The sequence below is a fragment of the Agelaius tricolor genome, unplaced genomic scaffold (assembly GCF_023055355.1).
Source record: "Agelaius tricolor isolate 1412-34295 unplaced genomic scaffold, bAgeTri1.0.p SCAF_2, whole genome shotgun sequence".
In the NCBI taxonomy this organism is placed as follows: Eukaryota; Metazoa; Chordata; class Aves; order Passeriformes; family Icteridae; genus Agelaius; species Agelaius tricolor.
Window position 1 is genome coordinate 92,243,636 of NW_027269262.1, and position 21,295 is coordinate 92,264,930.

At 45.6% G+C, this 21,295-nt stretch overlaps 1 protein-coding gene across 2 annotated transcripts in view; it reads left to right on the forward strand.

Annotated features, from left to right (window-relative positions):
• Positions 1 to 14,757, forward strand: part of DENND3 (DENN domain containing 3) — a 32,025-nt gene extending 17,268 nt beyond the window's left edge. The window contains exons 10-23 of one of the 2 annotated variants that reach the window (XM_071421884.1): positions 1,001 to 1,097; positions 2,390 to 2,493; positions 2,771 to 2,952; positions 3,923 to 4,444; positions 5,271 to 5,533; positions 6,004 to 6,174; positions 6,590 to 6,719; positions 7,192 to 7,299; positions 8,117 to 8,256; positions 9,376 to 9,536; positions 10,487 to 10,623; positions 10,788 to 10,903; positions 11,024 to 11,161; positions 13,273 to 14,757. In XM_071421884.1, the coding sequence (XP_071277985.1) occupies positions 1,001 to 1,097; positions 2,390 to 2,493; positions 2,771 to 2,952; positions 3,923 to 4,444; positions 5,271 to 5,533; positions 6,004 to 6,174; positions 6,590 to 6,719; positions 7,192 to 7,299; positions 8,117 to 8,256; positions 9,376 to 9,536; positions 10,487 to 10,623; positions 10,788 to 10,903; positions 11,024 to 11,161; positions 13,273 to 13,473 (2,470 nt within the window). In that variant the 3' untranslated portion in view covers positions 13,474 to 14,757. The remainder of the gene's footprint in view (positions 1 to 1,000; positions 1,098 to 2,389; positions 2,494 to 2,770; positions 2,953 to 3,922; positions 4,445 to 5,270; positions 5,534 to 6,003; positions 6,175 to 6,589; positions 6,720 to 7,191; positions 7,300 to 8,116; positions 8,257 to 9,375; positions 9,537 to 10,486; positions 10,624 to 10,787; positions 10,904 to 11,023; positions 11,162 to 13,272) is intronic. The other variant, XM_071421885.1, reaches the window with a different exon arrangement.
• Positions 14,758 to 21,295: the final 6,538 nt, after the last annotated feature.

A 21,295-nucleotide genomic window follows, 5' to 3' on the forward strand; every position in this document is an offset into this window, starting at 1 on the left:
GCTGGGTGTGAGGAATAAAACAGCCTTTACAGATAGCTGATTATGGAAACTGAAATGCATTTATTTCCACGGTAGATTTTGTGGATTTCAGTGTTTGGCAACAGTAATTCCAGACAAAGATGAGGAGAAATGCATTTTTGCTCGTAACAGCTTGAACTCTTTAATGCACTAAACATTTGGCTGAATAAAATGAACACATGCTTTGCTCTCTAAGAGATAATATGTATCACAAAGTGGTTGATTCTTTTACTTTTTTTCTTCTTTCCTTCAAGCTTTTTCTTTGTTCTTTTTTTCAGCCTTGTTCCTTCTATCTCCTAATTCTACCAGCATCCAAGAGTGAAGGAAAGTAACTTTCTGATGCACTTGTTCTATCTTCAGCAAAGCATTGTAGTAATTTTGTGTGTGTGTGAAGGTTCCATGTTTAAAGCAGACAGTGCTAAATTATACAGAATTACATAGAACTATATACTTTCACTGACCATACCTTTTCCTGACCCCATATGGTTGGATAAACTTTAACAAGATGTAGTAAGAACCCTGTTTTTCATGTGCCTGTTACAGATGCAGTGTGATGGGACAATGTGAGGTCAGGTCATGTCTTTCAAATTGCCCATGATAGGTGCACTTGTTTTTTGTGCTCCAGTGGGTTGTGTGTGATTCAGGAACTGTGTATGTAAATGGAATTCCAGGATTGGAGCCTGAATCATGATTTACACAGATGCTCCTTCATGGCTTACTAAGTCTTACCGAGTGTATGTGAGTTTGGCAGCAGATAGACTACCTTACTTGTAAGAATTTGAATTCTTTTTTCTGTGATTCAGTAACACAGACTTGTTCATTAAAACTGATTTTGCCTTCTAATCCTGCAGCACATTTCTATTTTGTCTTCTGATGCCCCAGCATATTTCTAGTAGTACCAATGGGCTGCTGCTATTTCAAAAGTATGACTTGCTTACAAATCTTCAAGCAGATTTATCTATTTATTTATTTTTGTCTCCAGGGAGGTAAAAGACCATCTAAATTATGAACACAGAGTGTTTAACAGTGAAGAATTTCTGAAAACAAGGGCAATAGGAGACCAGCCATTCTACAAAAAGGTAAATTAAGTGCTGTGAATATCTGCTCTTAATAAATTTGTATTTTAGGATTAATGCCAATATCTGGAAATTTGAAGGTAACAAAGTAATAAGTCCTACATGAGAAACAGTATTTGTTGGATAAAGCTTCCAACTGAATATTGTTGCTATGTGCAAACATTCTTAAAAACAAACAGACTAGAAGGAAAATCTTAATATATCCTCAGGAGAGAAATTGATTGGAAATCTTTTTACCAGGATTTCAGATTAATAGAAATAATTAAAATATTTTCAGCAGCAATTTCTAATGCTATAAATGAAATGGCGACAATTTTATGAATTGAAATTTAATATTAGGTAAAAACTCAGATGTACATATTTAAGAAGAACTTTGAGCAGCTGACTCACTTAAATACCAAATAGCAAAGTAGCAGGTTTGCTTTCAAGTAAACCTTAGAAAATAACTCACTATGGAGTAGCTACTAGTGGTGTCTGGAATTATATTAAAAAAACTCAAAAAAATCCACTAAAACAGACTAAGATTTGGAATCTCCTGGGCATATAATTGCTGGCAAACTGTGCCACCTACTGGAGGAATACTGGAAATTGGGAATGCTAATGCTTTTGGAGATGCTGTTTTACACTGTGCATTGCACGTGGATTAGTAAGAGGCATTTGAACATTTGTATAATAGACATGTTGTATTGCCTCAAATGCCAGATTTCACCTTGTTAAACTGTGCAGTGATGAGAGGTGGTGGCTTTCCCTCTTTTTAATTCACACCTGGAAGTTTTTGTTGTGTCCTCTATCCTAAAAGTAGCAATTTGACCTTTTTAGAAAGTTATTTCTGGATGACACCACAATAATTACCTGAGCAGGGAACAATTTTTGGTGTTATCAGAAGAAAAGATGATTCACTTGTCTTTTCAGTATGATGACATAATGTTAATTTAGAGTACTCCCAAATTCTTATTCCAAACCATAGCCAGTACTATCAGCACTTGGCTTAGTAGAAAAGATAATACTAAACTTGTAGCTCTGTTTTGCTCAGTATTTCTCATTTTAGTTTGGTTTCACCTCTTGGAGGGCAGTTTGAGATTACTGTTTGCCACTAAGCAAGTATCATCAAAGTCCAGAAGGTGAATGGAAACTTAACTAGTTTTCTCTTGAAGTTTCCAATCTCTTTATTTTTGTGATTGCTACATTGAAATGTCTCAGTTTTGCATGGGTAAGGGTAATAAAAATGAGCAAGACATGCTACTAAAAGTGTAAATTTATAAATGATCCACAGTTAACTCCTTTGTGTCTCACAGGTTTTAGAGACCTACATGTTTCACTCTTTCCTTAAAGCTCGTCTGAACAGAAAGATGGATGCTTTTGCTCGGCTTGAGTTGAGTACCCAGTCTGAAGAGGACAGGTAGAGTTTTCTCACTTCTTATTCTGGTTTTGAATCTTTTGATGTTATCAGTGATAAAAGTCCTTTTGTCTCTATTGGTATGAGTTTAGGTCATCTATAAATAAGATAATGATTTGTTGCTAACTCATTTAATTATGATTATTGTTAAAGGGTTACATGAACAGCTGTTGAAATTGTAGATTTAATACTATTCTACAAAAAAGAAAAAAAAACAGGCAGTAATTTAGTGTCTATATGTGAGTTCTGAACCTAGTGTGTGTTGTTTTTTTTCCCTCAGGTTAGATTTGATGTTTCCCACCCCCAGAAGGCTGACGATAGAGAAAATGGCCTCCAAGCGCGTGAGCGCTGCGCGCAAGGCCAGCCGGCGCATGGTGATCAGCATGCCCAACCTGCAGGACATCAAACTGCCAGAGGGCCCCTCCAGGAACTCCTCACTGCGAAGAGTGGAAAGAGGTGTTGGTAAGGGAACACTGGGATGGACAAGACTCTGCTGTTGTCTTTTGGGGTGACATCACTGAGTAATTTGAGGAATGTTTGAAGGAGCTGGGGCTGTTTAGCCTGGAGAAGAGGAGGCTCAGAGGTGACCTTATTGCTCTCTACAACTTCCTGAAGGGAGGTTGTGCACAGGTGGGGTTGGTCTCTTCCACCAGGCAGCACTGACAGAACAAGAGGACAGAATCTCAAGCTACATCAAGGAAGGTCTAGGTTGGATATTAGGAACAAATTTTTCACCAAAAGAATTATTAAAGTACCTGGAATGCTCTTCCCAGGGAGATGGTAGAATCACCATCTCTGGAGGTGTTTAAAGAAAGACTGGACATGGCACTTGGTGCTCTAGTCTAGTTGAGGTGTTAGGGCATAGGTTGGACTTGATGATCTTAGAGGTCTCTTCCAACCTCATTATTCTGTGATTCTGTAATTGTCACAGAAACACTGTCAGCCCCTGGGAAGAAATGATGGGCTGAGTCACTTTGAGCTGGGGCCTGTCTGTGCTTCCCCTGGCTTGTGAAGTCAGTCTGTATCCTGCTGGAAGTTTTGCTAGGCCACAGAAGAGTGACTGGTCCCAGTGGGATTGATATTGGAGAATTGATTTCTGAGTCCTCACCCACCTTATGTCCAGTTCTCTATTACCTTTAATTTAAACACAAACTTAAGCTTAACACAGTTTAGAGAGAACTCCATGGGTTTTTTTTTTCCTTTTTTCTTTAACGTTTCCAGAATTGATTTTATCTGATTAGGGAATATTCTCATAATAGGGGCAATAGATACAGAAATGTATTTGTGTCCCTAGCACAGCTTAATCCTTCCTGTTTCTTGTAATTGCTGTGATGAGGATTCTGTTTGTTGTTTGTAGTATTGCTGATTGTGAAGATATTTACACTTCTGCTCCTTTCCCTGATCAATGTACTCTCTTGGTGTTTATTTCTAGCCATGAGAACACCCTCCAAATCCATCACCACATTCAAAATCCCTGAAATTCATTTTCCTCTGCTGTTCCAGTGTGTTCACTCCTATTACACAGACTTCTTCAACCACCTCAGCAAAGCTATCAGTGCCTTACCCCCCGAGAACTCTGCCTTGCTGGCAAGGTACTTCTACCTCCGGGGCCTTGTTAGCTTGATGCAAGGAAAACTACTAAATGCACTTTCTGACTTTCAGAACCTAGAAAAAACAGACTTAAGAATTTTCCCTACTGATCTTGTAAGAAAAATAGTGGAGACCCTGCCTCGCTCGGAGCGCTTGCAGGCAGACCGCAAACCTGAGCTCAAGAGGCTGATAAGTCGAGTGATGGAAAAACAAAGGGAAGTTCTGAAAATGGATGACCATGTAAAACATTTTGAATTGCCAAAAACACACATGCAGCTGGATGACTTTGTGAAGAGAATTCAGGAGTCTGGGATTGTCAGGGATATAGACACTATCCATCGGTTATTCGATGCCCTGACAGTAGGTGAGTATGAGGTTGTTGAGGTTTTTTTGGTTGTTATTATTTAGCATTGTCACTTGAAAAAGGGAGATTTACTCAAGCTCTTAGTGTTGGTTGGTCTGTCAGTGCCCTGGGAGAGCTGAGCCCCTTGTGCCTGACCAGTCTGTCAGTGTTCCATTGTGGAAACCCTTCACTGAGCAGCTGCTGCAGGGAGGAGGGTCCCCTGCCAAACAGAGAGACCCCTCCTGGGTGTCCTTTACCCACTGCCAGCATCCTTGCAGGACTCACATTAACAGCTTAAAGAAGAACACTCTCTTAGCAAAATTATCAGAGGTTAAAGTCTGAGAATTGCTGGTTGTAATATTTGACTGCAAAAATGCATTTAAAGCAATATATTAATTCAAAGCTTTGTATGGACAAGCTCTAATCTCCAGTAAGAGCCAGGTGGAAATAATGATTCAGTGTGCCTAGAGTATGATTGTTACCAAGTAGGTGATCCTATAGGGAGAAGACAGGTTCAGCCCTGTTGACTGATCCCAGAATTTATGTGGAGTCTTCTCTAACTTCTCCCCATTCTTAACTCACTTTTATACTATTCCTTTATATTTAGGCAGAGCTGGAGTGACTTTAGTCACACATTTTACTCAGTGAGGGATGGTTGTACCTTGGTGGGGATATACCAGGATAGTGCCTGAGATAACCTTGGGATAGGGACATGTGCCTAAAATGTCTATACTTATATGCACAATAAAGAGGCACAATTTGACAGTTACTGTCTTTCTAAACCCCTCTTCCTGTACAAATCTGTGTAATAGTTTCTCACACTAAAGGGGTTTTAAAATTCTTTTAGGACAGCAGAAACAAATTGATCCTGAAACATTCCGAGATTTCTACAACTACTGGAAAGAAACTGAAGCAGAAGCTCAAGAGGTGAATCTGCCACCAGCAGTAACTGAGCATCTAGATAAAAATGAATGTGTGTACAAGTTATCCTGCTCAGTTAAAACCAACTATGGTGTGGGGAAAATAGCTCTGACCCAGAAGCGCCTGTTCCTGCTGACTGAGGGAGGCCGTCCTGGCTATGTCCCAATTGCTGCTTTCAGGGATATAGAGGTGAGCATCAACTTCCTCTCCTCTGGCATGCCTGGGATATAGGTTATGTCCCATTCTGCAGAGTGAGCTGGCTCTCAACATAAGGATTCAGTAAGGAGAGTAGGAAACAGTGCTGAAGTCACTATGAGAGTGATTAGGTAAAATTCTGGGGGTTTGGACCAAAAATTTCATGACTGAACATCAAGAGGTTGTATCTTCAGAGAAATGGATGTGGAGTAGATAAGTTTAATAACATGAGCATTAAATGTGCTCATGTGGCTGAGGTATCAGTGGGTCACCTTATATCCACTGTGGAGCTAAGGCTGTATGATGATTAAACTTATTTTCATAAATCCAGCTCTGCTTAATTGGGTGTATGGACAACTGAAATAATTAGCTGTAATTAGAAAAAGCTGCCCTGTGGGCTGAGTGCTGAATCATCTGTTATTTGGGTACATTCTCTTTGTTTTCTCTTTCCTGTAACTTTCCAGGAAGTTAAGAGCACAACTATAGCTTTCCTTCTTTTGAGAATACCTACTCTGAGGATTAAAACATTATCTAAAAAAGAAGTCTTTGAAGCCAACCTTAAAACTGAGTGTGATCTCTGGTACCTGATAGTGAAAGAAATGTGGGCTGGAAAGAAAATGGCATATGATCACAAGGTATAAATATGGGGATTTGTAACCAAATAATACGAAGAATATGCTGTCTGTCTCTATTCTAAATAATTCATGCACTAGTCTTAGAATTTTATGGTGCTTCTCTCCCATGAAGAAAAATCCAGCTTGGAAATGGGTATTCATCCTATGTCTGCTTTTTGTTTTTGTTTGCACATCCTGTATCAAGGTTGTGTCAGATCTGAAGTATTCCTGTAATAACACTGGCTTCTGACTCCCTGCTCCAGGACCTGGCTTGGAACATGGGATGTGGGAGTGGGGTCTGCCAGCAAGTGGCAGGAATTGTGCTGCAATCCTGCCTGGTGCTTGTGCTAAGCATGACAAGTGTTGTGATTTTGAGCATGGTGTCTTGTAAGAATAATGAGCAATAGATAAACTACAACATGACTTCTGTTTTTAGGATCCTCAGTATATTCAGCAAGCACTGACAAATGTTCTCCTGATGGATGCTGTGGTTGGTGCCCTGCAGTCCTCCAAAAGCATCTATGCAGCCTCTAAACTGTCTTATTTTGACAGGATGAAAAATGAAGGTCAGTCACAGCAATGCTGCAAAGCCTGTTGGTGTTGCATCATCTCCTTCTGCTCTTTCAGTGTGTATGTTTTCAAACTGGTTATGTTTAGAAATACAAAAAGACATTAGCCTGATTGCACTTTGACAAATGCAATTTATTTAATAGTAAGTAGAAAGTTTAGGGGTTTTAGGGATTTTTTTTTTTTTATTCTCCCTGACTTTTTTTTTCTTTTTGTTTGGTTAGGTTTTGGTTTTTGCTTCTGTCTCCGTCTTGGATGCTGTGTTTTTGTCTTGGTTTTTTAGACTCCTTGGGTGGTGGATGTCTCTGCTACCAGAATTCATACAAATGGTGTTTGGGCTCTCAGCTAAAGCTAGAGGGAAAGAAAAGTGAGAAATGTGAATGAACGGTGTAGAATTGATATCTCATAAGAATTGGAGTTCTGTTTCAGGCTTAAATGTGCGCTTCATTACCTTCTAAAAATATATTTTAGTGCCTATGATGGTCCCCAAAACAACTTCAGAGACACTAAAGCACAAGATCAACCCCTCAGCTGGTGAGACATTTCCACAGGCAATAGATGTCTTGCTTTATACTCCAGGTAAGGTGATGTGTTGCTCTCTCTAGATTAGCCCAGCTTTAATTAGCCTATAAAGCACATTATCTTAGAACACCTGGTATTATGCCTGCCTGATGTGTTCACATTCTGACATGGATTGGTTGTGTGTTGAATACTAAACCAGAAAAAATAATTTAAAAAGAACAGTAATGTTGCACATTAAGATACTCCAAGGCATAGTTTTCACTGTCTTAATTTGCCTTTCTCTGCACATGTGCCTTATCACAGACTTCAATTCTGTGTTAATGGGCTGATTTCTCATTAAGATTTCTGGCTCACTTACTGAGCCAGGTGGATGGATGGATGATGCTCCCCCATTGATCAATATTCATTGTTAGGTTTTTATTTTTCAGTAGAGGCCTGGGAGGGAGTTAGTTTGAACAACAGTGCAAAGAACATTGTAGAGGCTGTTGGTTTCAGTGATGCTTTTCTTTCTTTCTTCATACTATGAGAGGCTTTGGTGGAGTAGACAAGAGTGAGTGAATTTATTAGTTGTATTTATAGGGCTTAAAAGCCTTACTGCAGTCTCAGTGAGCTCAGCTCTTAGTCATCAATGAAAGAGATTATCTCTGCTCTGAGTATCTTTGGAGTGTAAGATTAAATCATTGGGTGAACTCAGCAAACAGATGATAACAAGCACAATGCATTGTGAGAGCTGTGTCAGTCAATAACTGATGATGCAAATTCCAGAAGATGCATTTCATTACAAACCTGCTCTGCCTAATAATGCCTTTCCCACTGGTCTCCAAAAATATTATGTTTTCTTTGACTTCTCTCATCTTCTCTGCTTTATTTCTAGGGCATCTTGACCCTTCAGAAAGACTGGACAATGCTCATCCAAAACTCTGGTGTGCTTTAAATGAGGGGAAGGTTGTGGTCTTTGATGCCTCTACCTGGTCTATCCAGCAACACTGCTTCAAAATGGGCCGCTCTAAACTGGTGAGACTGGCACAGGATCACAGCTCCTGCTGCAGCTGGGTGTGCTTTTGTTGCTGTAACCCCAAATCACATCATTCCTTAAAAGTTGTTGGGTTGTTTGGGATTCAGTTAACCTGGAAAAGTGGAGATTTTTGAGAAAAGCAGGAAGGAGGCTAAATGGATGAATAGTAAAACAAGTCAAGAGAAGTGATGGATTGGATTTAGGAGGGGCCTGATGGGTTCCTGGGGCAGGAAAGCAGGGTTGAAATGGTTGAAGAGAAAGAATAAAAGACAATTAACCAAAAGAGAAGGGGAATCCTAGGAACAGATAAAAATTCACCCATACTGAAGGACTGGAGATTGGGAAGAGGTGTAAGGAAACCAGGTAGAGGCTATTGAAAGAGAGAGAGAGCTCTGAAAGAAAGTGTCTGAACTAGCAGGTGAAAGGGAGTGGTTTGTGAAAGACAACCTGAAAGAGTAATTCTGTGAAAAGGGAATCTGAACTAGGCATGCAGCCTGGGAAAAGGGATTGGACATGTCACTTGTGTGAAAGATAAAAAAGATTGCTGTGGATGAGTGTGAGAGAGAGTCAGAAAGGGAGGGGTAAAGCTGATGGTGAAGAGCTGGGTGGAGGAAAGATGGATTTCCAGAAGAGTCAGATACCTAAAAGAAGATAAAAAAAGTTGCAAGTGATGGCTGGAGGGAGGTAAAGGAAGAATGTGTGATGGAGGGGAAGGACATTCAAGAGACAGCAGAGGAGATAGTATTTTCTTGAACACTACTTTTGGATGAACTAGGAAGTGTGGCTACTTTGGACAGTTTGATTGGCTTCAATCCAGAGGAAAGGAGCACACAAACCTCCCTAGTTCCCCTGATGCCCCCTGTAACTTCTACTTTGTTTGGGCAGGAAGCACAACTTTAGCCAGTCCCTAAGATAAATTATAAATCCTATTTACTGAAGGATAAACTTTGCAAAGAGATCTGTCCTCTCACTATTTATGGAGTAGAGCAAAGGATAAAACACTGGAGAGCCAAGTCTGCATCTCCTACAGTGATCATCTGAATACAGCCTTTTCTTTGTTACATTAAAGACTGATTTCTCTCCTAGGCTTTATTTAACCCTGAGCTTTTTCTCCCCAGACTTGCATGGTCATGGTGGAACAGAGTCAAGTGTGGATTGGTTCTCAGGACTCCATTATTTACATCATCAACACCCACAGTATGTCTTGTAATAAACAACTGAATGATCATCGCTCTGACGTTACAGACATCATTGTGGAGAAGAAGAATGGAACACCCAGGTAGATCTAATTTGATTTTCCTAGATGTTGAAAGGATTTCTTGCTTTAAATGGGAGGGTTTATCCTGCTGATAAAGTCTTCATTTAGCTCATTTTTGTAGTTCCCATATTGTGTATGTCAACTGAGAATTTCCTTTTTAAATAAAGAACACTGTGTAGTTTGGAACAAAGAGGATAAAGGAGTGAATGCTCTTCTGGATGAAGATGAGAACAGCCAGGAAGTGGCAGCATCCAGTGAAGAGCTGATACAGATGCAGTTTAAAGACCACTTCACTTTTGCTTTGATCACATCATTGACTACATGTTTACAGCAAGCTTCTGGATTTTTCCTGCCTGTTTATAAAAAAAAAATACAATTATTGTTCTGTTCAGGCAAAATGCTTTTGATCTTTTGGTAGCACTGAAAAGAGTGTTGGCTGAAGGTCTTAAGCTGCTGTCTTCCCATGGGAAAAGCAGCTCCAGGGTCAATAGGTCTGCCAGTGGTGCAGCAGATGTGACTGGGTTTCAGGAAGAATTTAAGTCTTGTTGGACCCTTCTGAAAAAGGTTTGCTCATTCTAAACAACAAATGTTAAAGGTAAAAAGAAAAGAGATAGTATAATTTGTTTTCTCAGGTGCAGTAGCAAATAAGAACAGTTTGAGATATTTTTGTTCTAACTCAAGAGAAAATCCATCAGGCAACATTGTTCAGAGGAATTATAGGGAATGTTTTGTTGTGCTCTACTCCTCATGCATAATGTAATGTGCTCTCATTCTGTGAGCTCTGAGTTAGCCTGCAGTGTTTCTAGTTGATACAGAGTTTGTAAAGGATAATACTGAAGATAACTTAAAAATTAACATTAATTTGGATTACTGTAAAATTGGTTATTTTGCAAGTAAGTCTCTTTTGTGTGTGCACTCTTTTCTGAACATGAATGCACACTATACTTCTTAATTTTTTTAATCTGTGCCAGCAGTGAAGCATATTCCAGCAGTTTAGATGGAATGGTGATTGCTTGGAACATCAGCACTCTCAAAGTGAACCGTGTCTGTCAGCTGCCCTACCAAAATCTCACCTCTATGAAGCTTCATAATGACCAACTGTGGTGCTGTAAGTGCCTTCCTCAAACTGTAATAATTACAAAAATCATCTTCACATAAAGAAACAAGACAGTTGTTGGATATTCCATTTTATTTTGCTGTTTTTTCATCCATGTTTTGTAGAGAGGGAAGAAGTGGGCATGTGTTACTAACTTTGTATGTTTAATATTGAAGGTACCAGAAGTTGCATTCTTGTAGTGTCAACTCAGGAGTTTCGAGCGCAGATGAAAATCGAGCACCACCTGAAGGATGTCTGTTCCTCTTTCCTTGGCTTCCAGCTCTTTCCAGAGGTATTGCACTTACTCTGGTGATGCAGTTTAATGGAGGCAGGGCCATGTGGCATTACAAACCCTGGTAATTTGGATACATTTTCTGTCAGCAGTGCTTAAATGTATCTTTCTTTACTTTAGAGAGATGAAGTGTGGGCCTCTTACTCGGGGAGTAGCGACCTGTACATTTGGAACACCAAAGACCTTTCAAGTACACCTCAAAAGATTCATCTTCAGGATTGCTCTGAGATTACTTGTATGATAAGAGTTAAAAATCAGGTGAGAGACATCTGGGCTGTTTTTTGCCTCTTGTGGATTTCTGTACTGAAGTTTTGTTTGTTTGCAGCTGTCATGGGCTGTCATTGCTTCCTCACTGGGTGGGTGCATATGTACATGAGGTTTGGAATGTTGATTCCTCTTTGAAATTAGAGAAGCTAAAGACTGCCTAACACAAATGGCTGTTGCAGGTGTACCCCAAAATGCATGGCAAGCAAAAGCCCTCATCAGTAGTTAAATGTCTGGTGACATTTATTAGCCATTGACATTTACAGGGAACTGTAGAAATGGAAAGTTTAGGTCCTTTGATATTTTATCTCAGGGCTCCTCAGACTAAGCCTTGAAAAAAGGTTACCAGACAAACAACAAATGCCAATTAATTGGCCTGTTTTTGTAGATGACCTTTTCCTTGATTAGTTACCACATTTCTAACTCAGGACAGACCAAAGGAGCCAGTGGATTCCTGCCTTGGCATCTTGTGTCCATGTCACTATTGGCCTCTGTGTACCTGCTTTTATGTGGGACCAGGAGCTGTGCAAGTGATTGTAGTTGTGCTACCACAGGGGCCCATTCAAGGTTACTTTGCAAATAAATAGCTAATGTATATCTACTGGGAAAACAACTTTTGGAATCCTCTTCTCACATTTTCCCTCCTTCCTTCCTCAAAAATTATTTTTTTTTAAATGGAATAGGGAGATTTTCTCTGTATTCAGCCTCTGGTTGGACTTTTGTACTAAAATGGAAAATCATTTTAGGATATTCTTTCCCAAGGCAGAGATTGATATATTTAACCTCTGTTTCAAGGGAGTGAAAGGATTGTTTGGAACCCCCCAAGGCATTAAGCTCTTTTTTGTTCTACTGAAGAACTTTGTTCCTTTTTCTTTTCTTCTTTAAGTAATTTATGAATAAGTTAAACAATGCTGAGCCCAGTACTGACCCTTGGGGGACACCTCTAGTGACAGGCTCCAAGCAGACCCTGTGCCACCACTCACACTCCTGTTCCCTCTACGCAGCAATGAGTTATGGAGAGGGAACTTGCAGCCTGGTAAAGGCTCACAACAACATTGGTGGGGCTGTCAGTCACAGGCTTTAATTAAAAACAAGCCATTGTTTTCTGTAAGAAACTGGAGAGAAACCCAGCTGCATGCTGTGTCTGTCTGAAATAGGATGTGTTCTGTCTGGCACCTTGGCCTATGTCTTTTATTACCTATTATTTGACCCAATCTCTGTGGCTGTGATTTCATTTTGAACTTGCTGGTGCCACAGTTCCCTGGAGAGCAGCAGGTTCATGAATTTCACTTCCAGCCCTGTACAGAGAAGTACTTTCTTCTCAGTGAAACAGAACAATTTCTAGTTCCCACATGTCCCTGACTTCCTTAATTTCAGGTGGAACAGTGGTTCTACATTCAGCTTATCTGCTCTTCTGTTAGTTCAAAAACCTTTTGTAAAGGCTTCTTAGCTGCCTTCTCTCCAACCTAAGGAGTCTTGGCTTTTCCATCTTCCCTGTGAGGGTGGTGAGGCCCTGGCACAGATTGCCCAGAGAAGCTGTGGCTGCCCCCATCCCATTCATGGATGGAGCCCTGAGCATCCTGGTCTCATGGAAGCTGTCCCTGACTGTGGCAGGGGATTGAAATGAGATCTTTAAAGTCCCCTTCAACCCAATCCACTTTCTGATCTTTGCTCATATGACCCCAGGACACAGCTACTCCTCTCTCTTGGCAGTTTTAGTTGCTCTTCCCTGGATTTCCTCTGCTCTTGTAGTTTGGGCACACTGTGCCTTAGACAGGGGTGAGGGAGAGCAGCCCCAGTGCAGGCACAATCAGCAGCTGAACATTCCAGTGTGGGGCACAGGGGATTTCCTGAACTGAGGGGAGCAGAGACGACCTCCAGGAGCCCTCAACTCATGCTACAACAGTTGAGGAGACTTGGAGGTGGCCAGAAGCAATAGTGGCCAAACCCCTTATTTATACTGAGAAGGAAATTTTCAGTGTTCCCCTTTTCCAGCCAAGCATGAGGGAACCTTCACTGTACCAATGTGCCACATAAACCTCCTTGACTGTGTCCTGGACTGAAATGTGAAATAGTAAAAATGTGGGTTTGTTTTGTTCCCCCAGCTGTGGGTTGGCAGCAGTGGGAAGCTGCAGGGCAAGAACAAAGGGAGGATCTATGTGGTCAGTGCTGAGAGGAAGAGTGTGGAGAAGGAGCTGCTTGGTCACGGCGACGCAGTGAAGGCGCTGTGCTCGGCCGAGGACAGGTACGTCCTCAGCGGCTCGGGGAAGGAAGAAGGGAAGATTGCCATCTGGAAGGCTGGATAGCCACATTATTGCAGATGTGTCTGCCTCCTCTGGGGAGAGGCAAGGACCTGGGACTGTGTTTACTTCAGCATTTTGCAGCTACTTCAACCACCTGCCAGTGTTATTGTCTTGTACTTATTGGGTTTCCATCCCTGCGTTGTAGAAAATGGAAATGGAAGCAAATCTTCCCTCACACCTTGTCCTGCTTCTGCACATTTGGTAAAGGAACAGAAATGGGAGAAGACAGGACACTGTCCTCCAACTGGACATGAGGTGGTGTGGAGGGTTGGGGTTACCTGCTGGGCTGGTCACATTGGGAACACCAGAGCCAGCTCAGTAATTCCATGGGAGCTCTCTCTCAGCAGTGCAAGGTTGATTAAAAAAAGGATTTCATGATGTCTTTACAGCCTGTTATAGGTGGAAAAGGGCACTGAAAGGAAAAAACCAAGTGCACTTGGACTTGCAGGGTTGTCACTGTGATCATCTTCCTGAGCTCAGAGCTGTAGGTGGGCAGTGTCCCTTACCCCTGGGGGGATTTCTGGGGCTGTTGTGTTTAAAATGCAGGCACAGGCAGGCTCTCCCCACAGCACTGAAAGCTCCTCCAGCTGAAACAATGTATTTCCAATAAATTTTTTTTTTTAATGTATTTTTTCTTTGAAAGCAATGCACAGCACTTGGCATTCGGAACAGTTTGTGAAACTGATTTTTTTTTAAATTGAAGCATTAATTTATTTAATTCCTGTATATATTATACTTGCTTTTGGAAGTACCTCTCAGTCTCTGTGCAGACCAACCTCTGCCCCTCCTCCTTTCAGTTCTTGTTCCTGCAATCAGAGGAACTGCTGTTATTTTGGGTAGAACCTGCTTTATTTTTAAGTTCTGCACAGACCTAAAACCTCTCCTCAAACCCTGGAGCAAGCACCAGGAGCTGCAGCCTGGAAGAGTCTCCAGAGCAGCATTCCCTGCTTGGTGCCTGATGCACAGTGGTTTTTTCACTGGTGACATTTGTCTGCAGATAAATCTGTGCAGAATAACTTTATCTGCATCAGTGCAGAGTGGAAAACAGTGTCTAAAAGACTGTAAATAAAAGGACAAAATGGGCTGCTACTTTTCTTAATAAATATAAACCAGTGTAGGGCTAAATAGAAGGATATAAACAACTGGAAAATATTATGACTAGAAATTTTATGACTCTGTATAATATTTCTGCTGATAAAAGTTTTTATCATATCATGGCAACAGAAATTTTACTTTTTTTAGCTTTTATATCAATTTAAGAATATTAAACACTATATTGATACTCTGGCCTCTGTACTTTGTTTGTTTTCCCGTTGATACTCGAGAATGATGATTTTAGCACTGACTTGCTCCTCTCTGTGTGCTGTAACAAATAATTACCTGGGGTTTTTTCTCTGCTTGTTCTCCTTTCTGAAACAGCTTCTGCTGTAACATGTCCCCTTTTGAGCCCCATATCTGTGACTTCCAGGTTCCTTCTTTCCTTCCCTGGCATGGTCAGGCTGCTTGGGGTAATTACAGGAATTAAATACTGAATTTACTGAACACACAAGGGCTGTTAATGAACTTTCCCTGGCTGCAGAAATGAACCAGCTGTACCAACCTGCTGCCCACCTGTAGCTGTCTTTATTGATTTTCATTCCTGGCATACTCTTTAGACCTGCTTTTGTCTTCTTAGCTGTTTTTTAGGTGCTCACTGACTATCTCAACTTTGCTCCAGGATTTCAGCTGTGGAATGGACCTGCAGTCACAGCACTGTGAGGTTCTGTTCTGTTTTCAGTAGTTTCAGGTACTTCCCGTGGGTCCTTGGTGGTGGGAAGGCACCTCTGAGCTCCTCAGAGCTGCTCTTTTCCCCTCTGCCAGTGAGAGCTTGGCCAGGTGTGGTTGTCTCTGTGAGTCACTGTCTCCCAGAGAAGGGACAAAGGGAGCAGGAGCTGCCCCTGGCAGGAGAAGGGAGGCTGTGAGTGACTGGGCTCAGCACTCCCTATCCCTCCCTGGCCCTAAGGCTGTGCTGCTGTTGGGCTTGGTCAGCCTCTGTCTGAGACTCTGAGTCCAGCTAGTGCCCCCATCCCCTTCCCATCTCTCTCAGGGAAATGTTGCCTGTTTCTTGGAAACCTCAAGGTTAATGTTTGTTCAGCTTCTTTTTGCTGGTTTTTTTTTTTTTTCCTGGTCTCCGAGCCTGAAAAACCTGAGAGGAGCAGAGAGACCTGCCAGGAGCCCACAGTGCTCTTGGTCCTATGGTCCAGTTTTTGGAGGCACTGTGTAGAGCAGGGAGTTGGATTCAATGATCCATATAAGTCACTTCCAAACTGAGCTGTTCTGTGATTCTTTGGTTAAACCAAGGGATGGCAGTGTCTGCTTCCAGAAATAACCCAGCTGTGGAGATGGGAGCTGCTTGGAAATCCAGGCTGTTGTGTGCTGGCTGTGATCTCCCCAAAAGGGCCATGCAGGGAGGGAGGAAACAGCCCCTTCCTCTGCCTCCCAGCCTGTGCTTACAGGCTGCTGGGGGGTTTAAAGGGACCAGGCCCCATTCTCCTTCAGTGCCAGCTGAGTCCTTTTGGAGGCAAGTGGAACTAAGCCCCATCTTCACCCCCTGATGTGCATTCCTTACCTGTCTGCATCCATTTCATCTGCCACTGTAACCTTCAGGATTCCTCCTGGCATCTTACTTCCCTCTCCATGGTGAGTTCTCTGGTGTCTTGGCACAGGTCCCCTGCTCTCAGAGGCAGTGGGTGCCACCCCAGCTCTCAGGACAGGGACACTGCTGCACAAATGCACAGAATGCTACCACCAGCCACCCTTGTCCCCAGGATTTGGGCCACTGTTCTGCTGAAACTCATCTCTGGCCCTGCTGGGTGGCTGCCCCAAGCCCCTTTTTGAGATCTGAAGGGTTGCCCAGCACATGGGACCCCAGTGTGGGGGGTGTGGGATGTCACCTAGAAGATGGTAACATCCCACAGGCACAGCCTGTGTCCCCAGTGAGCTCTGTGTGCAGGGAGTGTTCCACAGCCAGGCTGCCACTGCTGCAGGGTCTGCAAACGCACGAGGTTTCACCTGGGGATGGACATGGGGACTGTGGGGACATGGGGACAATGTGCCACCCCTGCCCCCCAGGATGGGAGACACCCAAGCTGCTGCAGAGCCTGGAGAATGCAGGGACTGGTCCCACTGGGGCAGACTGGGCTGGGGGAGGTACAATACTGGTTTTTGGTTGTTCTTGGTCCAGACTGGGAAGTTGAGGCAGTGCTGGAGCAGCTCCTCTCCAGGCTGTTCTGAACCACTGCAAGGCCACTGTGGGTTATTCTGTAATGAGCAACAGCTCAGGGGCTGACCCAGATCCACTGTCCTCACCCCCACCACAGCACAGTCCAGCCAGCCCAGACCCAGCACTCTGCTCCAGCCTAAGCAGGGACCTCCTTCTCTTGGACAAGGATCACAGAGTCCCAGGGCCAGGGATAAGTCACATCCCCTGAGCAGAGCAGGGGGATCACCTAAAGGAACAACAGATTGCAAGAGTTTCTGCTTCTTGTCCCTCTTTCCAGGCCTCATCCTGCCACGGTGCTGGAAGGGATCAAGAAGGTTTCCCCTCCTCCTACACATGGCACAGGGGCCCCTTCACTTGTCAGTGTGCCAGGAGAAGACAGGGATGCAGGAAATTCCCTTGCACCTAATCCCTCCCTCACTTTGGGCTCTCCAGGTACAGGTGTCCCTCAAGGTGAGGCAAAGTAGGACCAGGAGGGGAGGGAAGTAGCTACTAGGAAGTAACTCAGCTCTATCCCACCCAAACCCAGCACAGCCCCTTTTCTGGGTGTCCTGCAGGTATCTGGAGAGGCTCCTGCACCAGTGAGAAAGGTCCCCATTCTCCTCTCTGTACTGCTGAAAAAGCAACTGCATAGGCTGGGCCTGATGTACAGTCTATTTTGTTTAAAGTTTTCACATCTACCTTAAACTAATGGCCAGGGAAAAGTGTATGGATGAGCTTTGTTTGGCCAAAAGGGGAATTAGTGCAGTTCTCAGAGTGCTCACTTAGCATGTGAGAGGTAGTGGCATTGGTGACTTCATTCCCCAGTGCTTTTAAGGCCAAGGGTGAAAACACCAGGTTGGGTTAGAGTGCCACTGTGCTGGAGGGTAGTTGGGATGTGGACAGGCTCAATGGATGGTGCAAGGTCAGCAGGGTGAGGTTCAAGAAGAGCAAGGCCTGGGTCCTGCCCTTGTGTCCCCAAAAGCCCCTGCAGTGGCCCAGGCTGGGGGCAGAGTGGCTGGAAATCTGCCCAGTAGAAAAGGACTTGGGGTGCTGGCTGACAGAAGCCAAACCTGAGCCAGTGTGTGCCCAGCTGGGTAGGGAGGCCCGCGGTCTCCTGGCCTTCTGTGTCAGCACTGGTGTGGCCAGCAGGACCAGGGCAGTGACTGTCCCTCTGTGCTGGGCACTGTGGAGGCCACACCTTGGGTGTTGTGAGCAGATGTGTGGCCCTGTTGAGATGAGATTAGTGAGAGATGCCTCTGCCTGAACTAAGTTGCCAACAGGACCATCTATCAAAATCAACAACAGAGATTTAGTTGACTGTAAATGTGGGGATGGGAAAGAGGAGGGTGAGAAGGAAAGAGGGGGAATGCAGGGTGGTTGGGGTGGGAGAATGGAGGGGTTGTGCTTGGGAAGCTCTGGGAGGGGGGTGGGGAAGAGTTGGAGTGTTGAGGCATGGGGAAGAGCAGGGCTGGGGTGAGGTGAGGAAGAGATTAAAGAAACAGCAGTGCAAGAGGCTGGGCTCCAGTAGCGACTTGTTGGTCTTCCCTCACCCTGTGTTTCTCTGCACTGGATTCTCAGTGGTTCCTCTAGAGGCGAGGATGCCCGAATCGTTCAACCGGAGTTAACACCTTTCTCCAGTTGTTGTTGTTGGTATGCAGGGAGGCACTTTGCTATTTCTCATGTGAAGAGAGAACAGGTTTGCCTGTATTTATCTGCAATGCTGAGGCCCAAGGAGCATTTCTCAAGTCCTAAGCCTAGCTTGGGGCAGGGTTGGGATGCCCCCTGAAAATGCAGGCCAGGCCTAAATTCAGCTCCTCAGGGATTCTACGAGGCAGTGCTGTCACCCTTCCTCAGCTGGATCTCCCTGAGCAGGCTGCCTTGCTGTTGGCTTGGGCTGAGGCGCTGTGGCCGGCAGCAGGGCCTGCCTTTGGCAAGTGGTTGCCTTGGCCACCATCCCGCCATCCATCCATGCATCCCGAGTCTTCATCTCCCTGGAGCCGTTCCCTCTGGGACCTGCCGCTGCCCCTGGGAGCTGGGTGTCCCCAGGGTGAGCCCCGGCATCTTTGGCCATGGTCCTGCTGCTGGCCCCGGGCTCACTCCTCTGGCTGCCCCCTGAGGCAGCTGAAGGAGAAAAGGCGGCGCAGAGCCCGCCGGGCCCTCTTGGCCATGGAGCGCCGTGGCCGTGGGGCCGGGGGCTGCGGGACGGCTGCGCTGCCAGCGGGGCAAGCAGGAACGCTGCGTGCCAGGGGCTGCACAGGCACCGGGCAAGCTCCTGCCGGCGGCTCATCCCCGCAGGGCTTTTCCTGGGGAGGGGCGGCCTGGGCACGGCCAGCCTCCATGCCTCCTGCCTCGGCCTCGTCCACAGCATCGGCAGGCGAGGGGCACCCCGCAAACCCCTTTGGCTCTTGGGGCGGTGCCCTGGGGAGAGGCTCGCTGTGCCCATTGCTGTCGGGATCGCTGTCCAATGTAGAATGTTCTGGCTCTTCATCATCTCCCGGTGTGAGAGACAACGAGCTCTCTGTCTCGCTGTCCCACTCTCCTGGCCCAGCTCTGCCAAGGAACTTTCCTCTCTGCCGCTTTTCCAGGAGCTCGTTTAGAAGAGCATCACAGGATGGCTCATTGTCAGAGGCAGAGCGCAGGTGCGCCAAGCGGTCAGGAGGTGCCGTCTCTGTGTTGTTTTCTGTCTCTCCTGCTGAGTCTTTGGTCCCTCCCGAAGTGCTGCACAGCCCGTGGGAGCCTGCAGCAAGTCCCGGGCTGACACTTGATGTGTCCCTGAGGACACATTCTTCTTTGTCTTGCAGTGGTGGGAGAAACAAGGCACTCTCTGGCTCTCTGTCCTTCTGTCCTTCTGCTTCTGTGTCCAGGAGCTCTTCTTGCTCCCAGTTTTCGGGGAGCTCCTTGACAGGAGCGTCAGAGGACAGAGAGTCATCAGAGACAGGGCATATCTCTGCCAACAACTGGTCAAGAGACACAAGCTCTGAGTACTTTGGTGTCTCTCCTGTGGCATCTTTTGTCACACAGGATGTGCTGTGCCTCTCGCAATGGCCTGCCGGTGGCTCCAGGATGGGGCTTGGTGGATCCCTGAGGATGCTCCTGGACGTCATGGGACTTTCTTTGTTGTACAGGGAGGAGAAGGTGGCTCTAAACATCTCTGCATGGACTTTGTCTTCCAACCTGCCCAGCTCCTCCCTCTTTTTATGCAAACGATCCACCAAAGTCGCCTCATCCTTTGGGCACAGCCGATGGTGCCACGCTCTTTGCTTGGCTGGCCACCAAATTCCCTGTGCCTCCTGGTGGGCACTTACCCACCTGGAGGCTCTCAGGGTGGACCTCTTCCCCCACATATACGGGCCCAGGCCCGTGAACAGGTCCCTGCAGGTGTTGTCCCCATGCCCTGCCTGCACCTTGATGAGCACGTCTGTCGCAGAGTGCCCCAGGTGCTTCCAAGCCGGCTGGGTCGCAGTGCAGAGCGGCACAGCACGTGCGGCTTGCACGGGTGGCAGGCCACGGCCCTGCCTTGCTGCTGGCCCAAGGCCTTGGTGCAGCAGTGGCCGGCCCTGCCGGGGCTGGCCGTGGGCATTCGCCTCCTGCTGCTTCCACATCTTCAGGCTGCTGTGCCAGACACTGGCCAGAATCACCAAGGTGAGCTGCTGTGTCCTGAGAAGCTGCTGCCTCCAGAGAAGCTGCTGCCTCCTCAGAGAGCTGCTCTGCTGGGAGTGGCCGCTGCAGGGTATTTATAGCCCCAAGTGCCATGACATGGACCTGCATCACAATGGTCTCTGGGCACGATGTCACCGCGGGTCACAAAGGCCTGGTGGGCATGGCCGCCCATGGTCCCAGAGGCCTGGTGGTTTCCATGCAGAAAAATGGAGGACAGAACAGGTCCCTGGTCACAGAGGCCTTGTTTAGGCCGTTGTCCCTCAATTTGCCTACACTTGTTCTTCTCCCATAGACCTGCAGCTGTCTCTTGTCCCACCTTGTGTGTTCTTCCCCTAAACATGCCCAAGGAAGCCCTGTGCTGTGCCAAAGTGTGATTCCCACTCAGCTCCTCACGTGTCCCTGCCCTGATCCCAGGTAGAAAGGTCATCAGAATGGCAAAAACCTGTTTGAATTTCATCTGGCCATTACCTTCAAAGAGAACAAAAGGTCTTTGTTAAAAAAGATGAGGAACACAGGAGCACCAAGGAACATCACCCTTCCTTAATCGATGTGGGGATGAGGGGAATATGGTCACAAGGGACGAGGAAAGGCTCAGGCATGGAATGCCTTCTTTGCCTCAGCCTTCAACAGTCAGATGGGTTATCCTGAGGACAAGCAGGCCTCTGAGCTGGCACACAGGGGCAGGGAGCAGAGCAGCCCCCCTGCAATCCCAGAGGAAGCCGTCAGTGACCCGTGCAGCCACTTGGACACTGCCAAGTGTGTGGGCCTGCCCCAGAGTCCCCCAGGGATGCTGAGGGAGCCCATGGAAGAGCTCCCTAAGCCACTCTGCCATCCTTCATTGTCATCATTCCCTGCCAGCTGGGGAGGTCCCAGATGCCTGGAGGTGGCAGTGTGACATCCAGGCCCAGAAGGGCCACAGGGAGG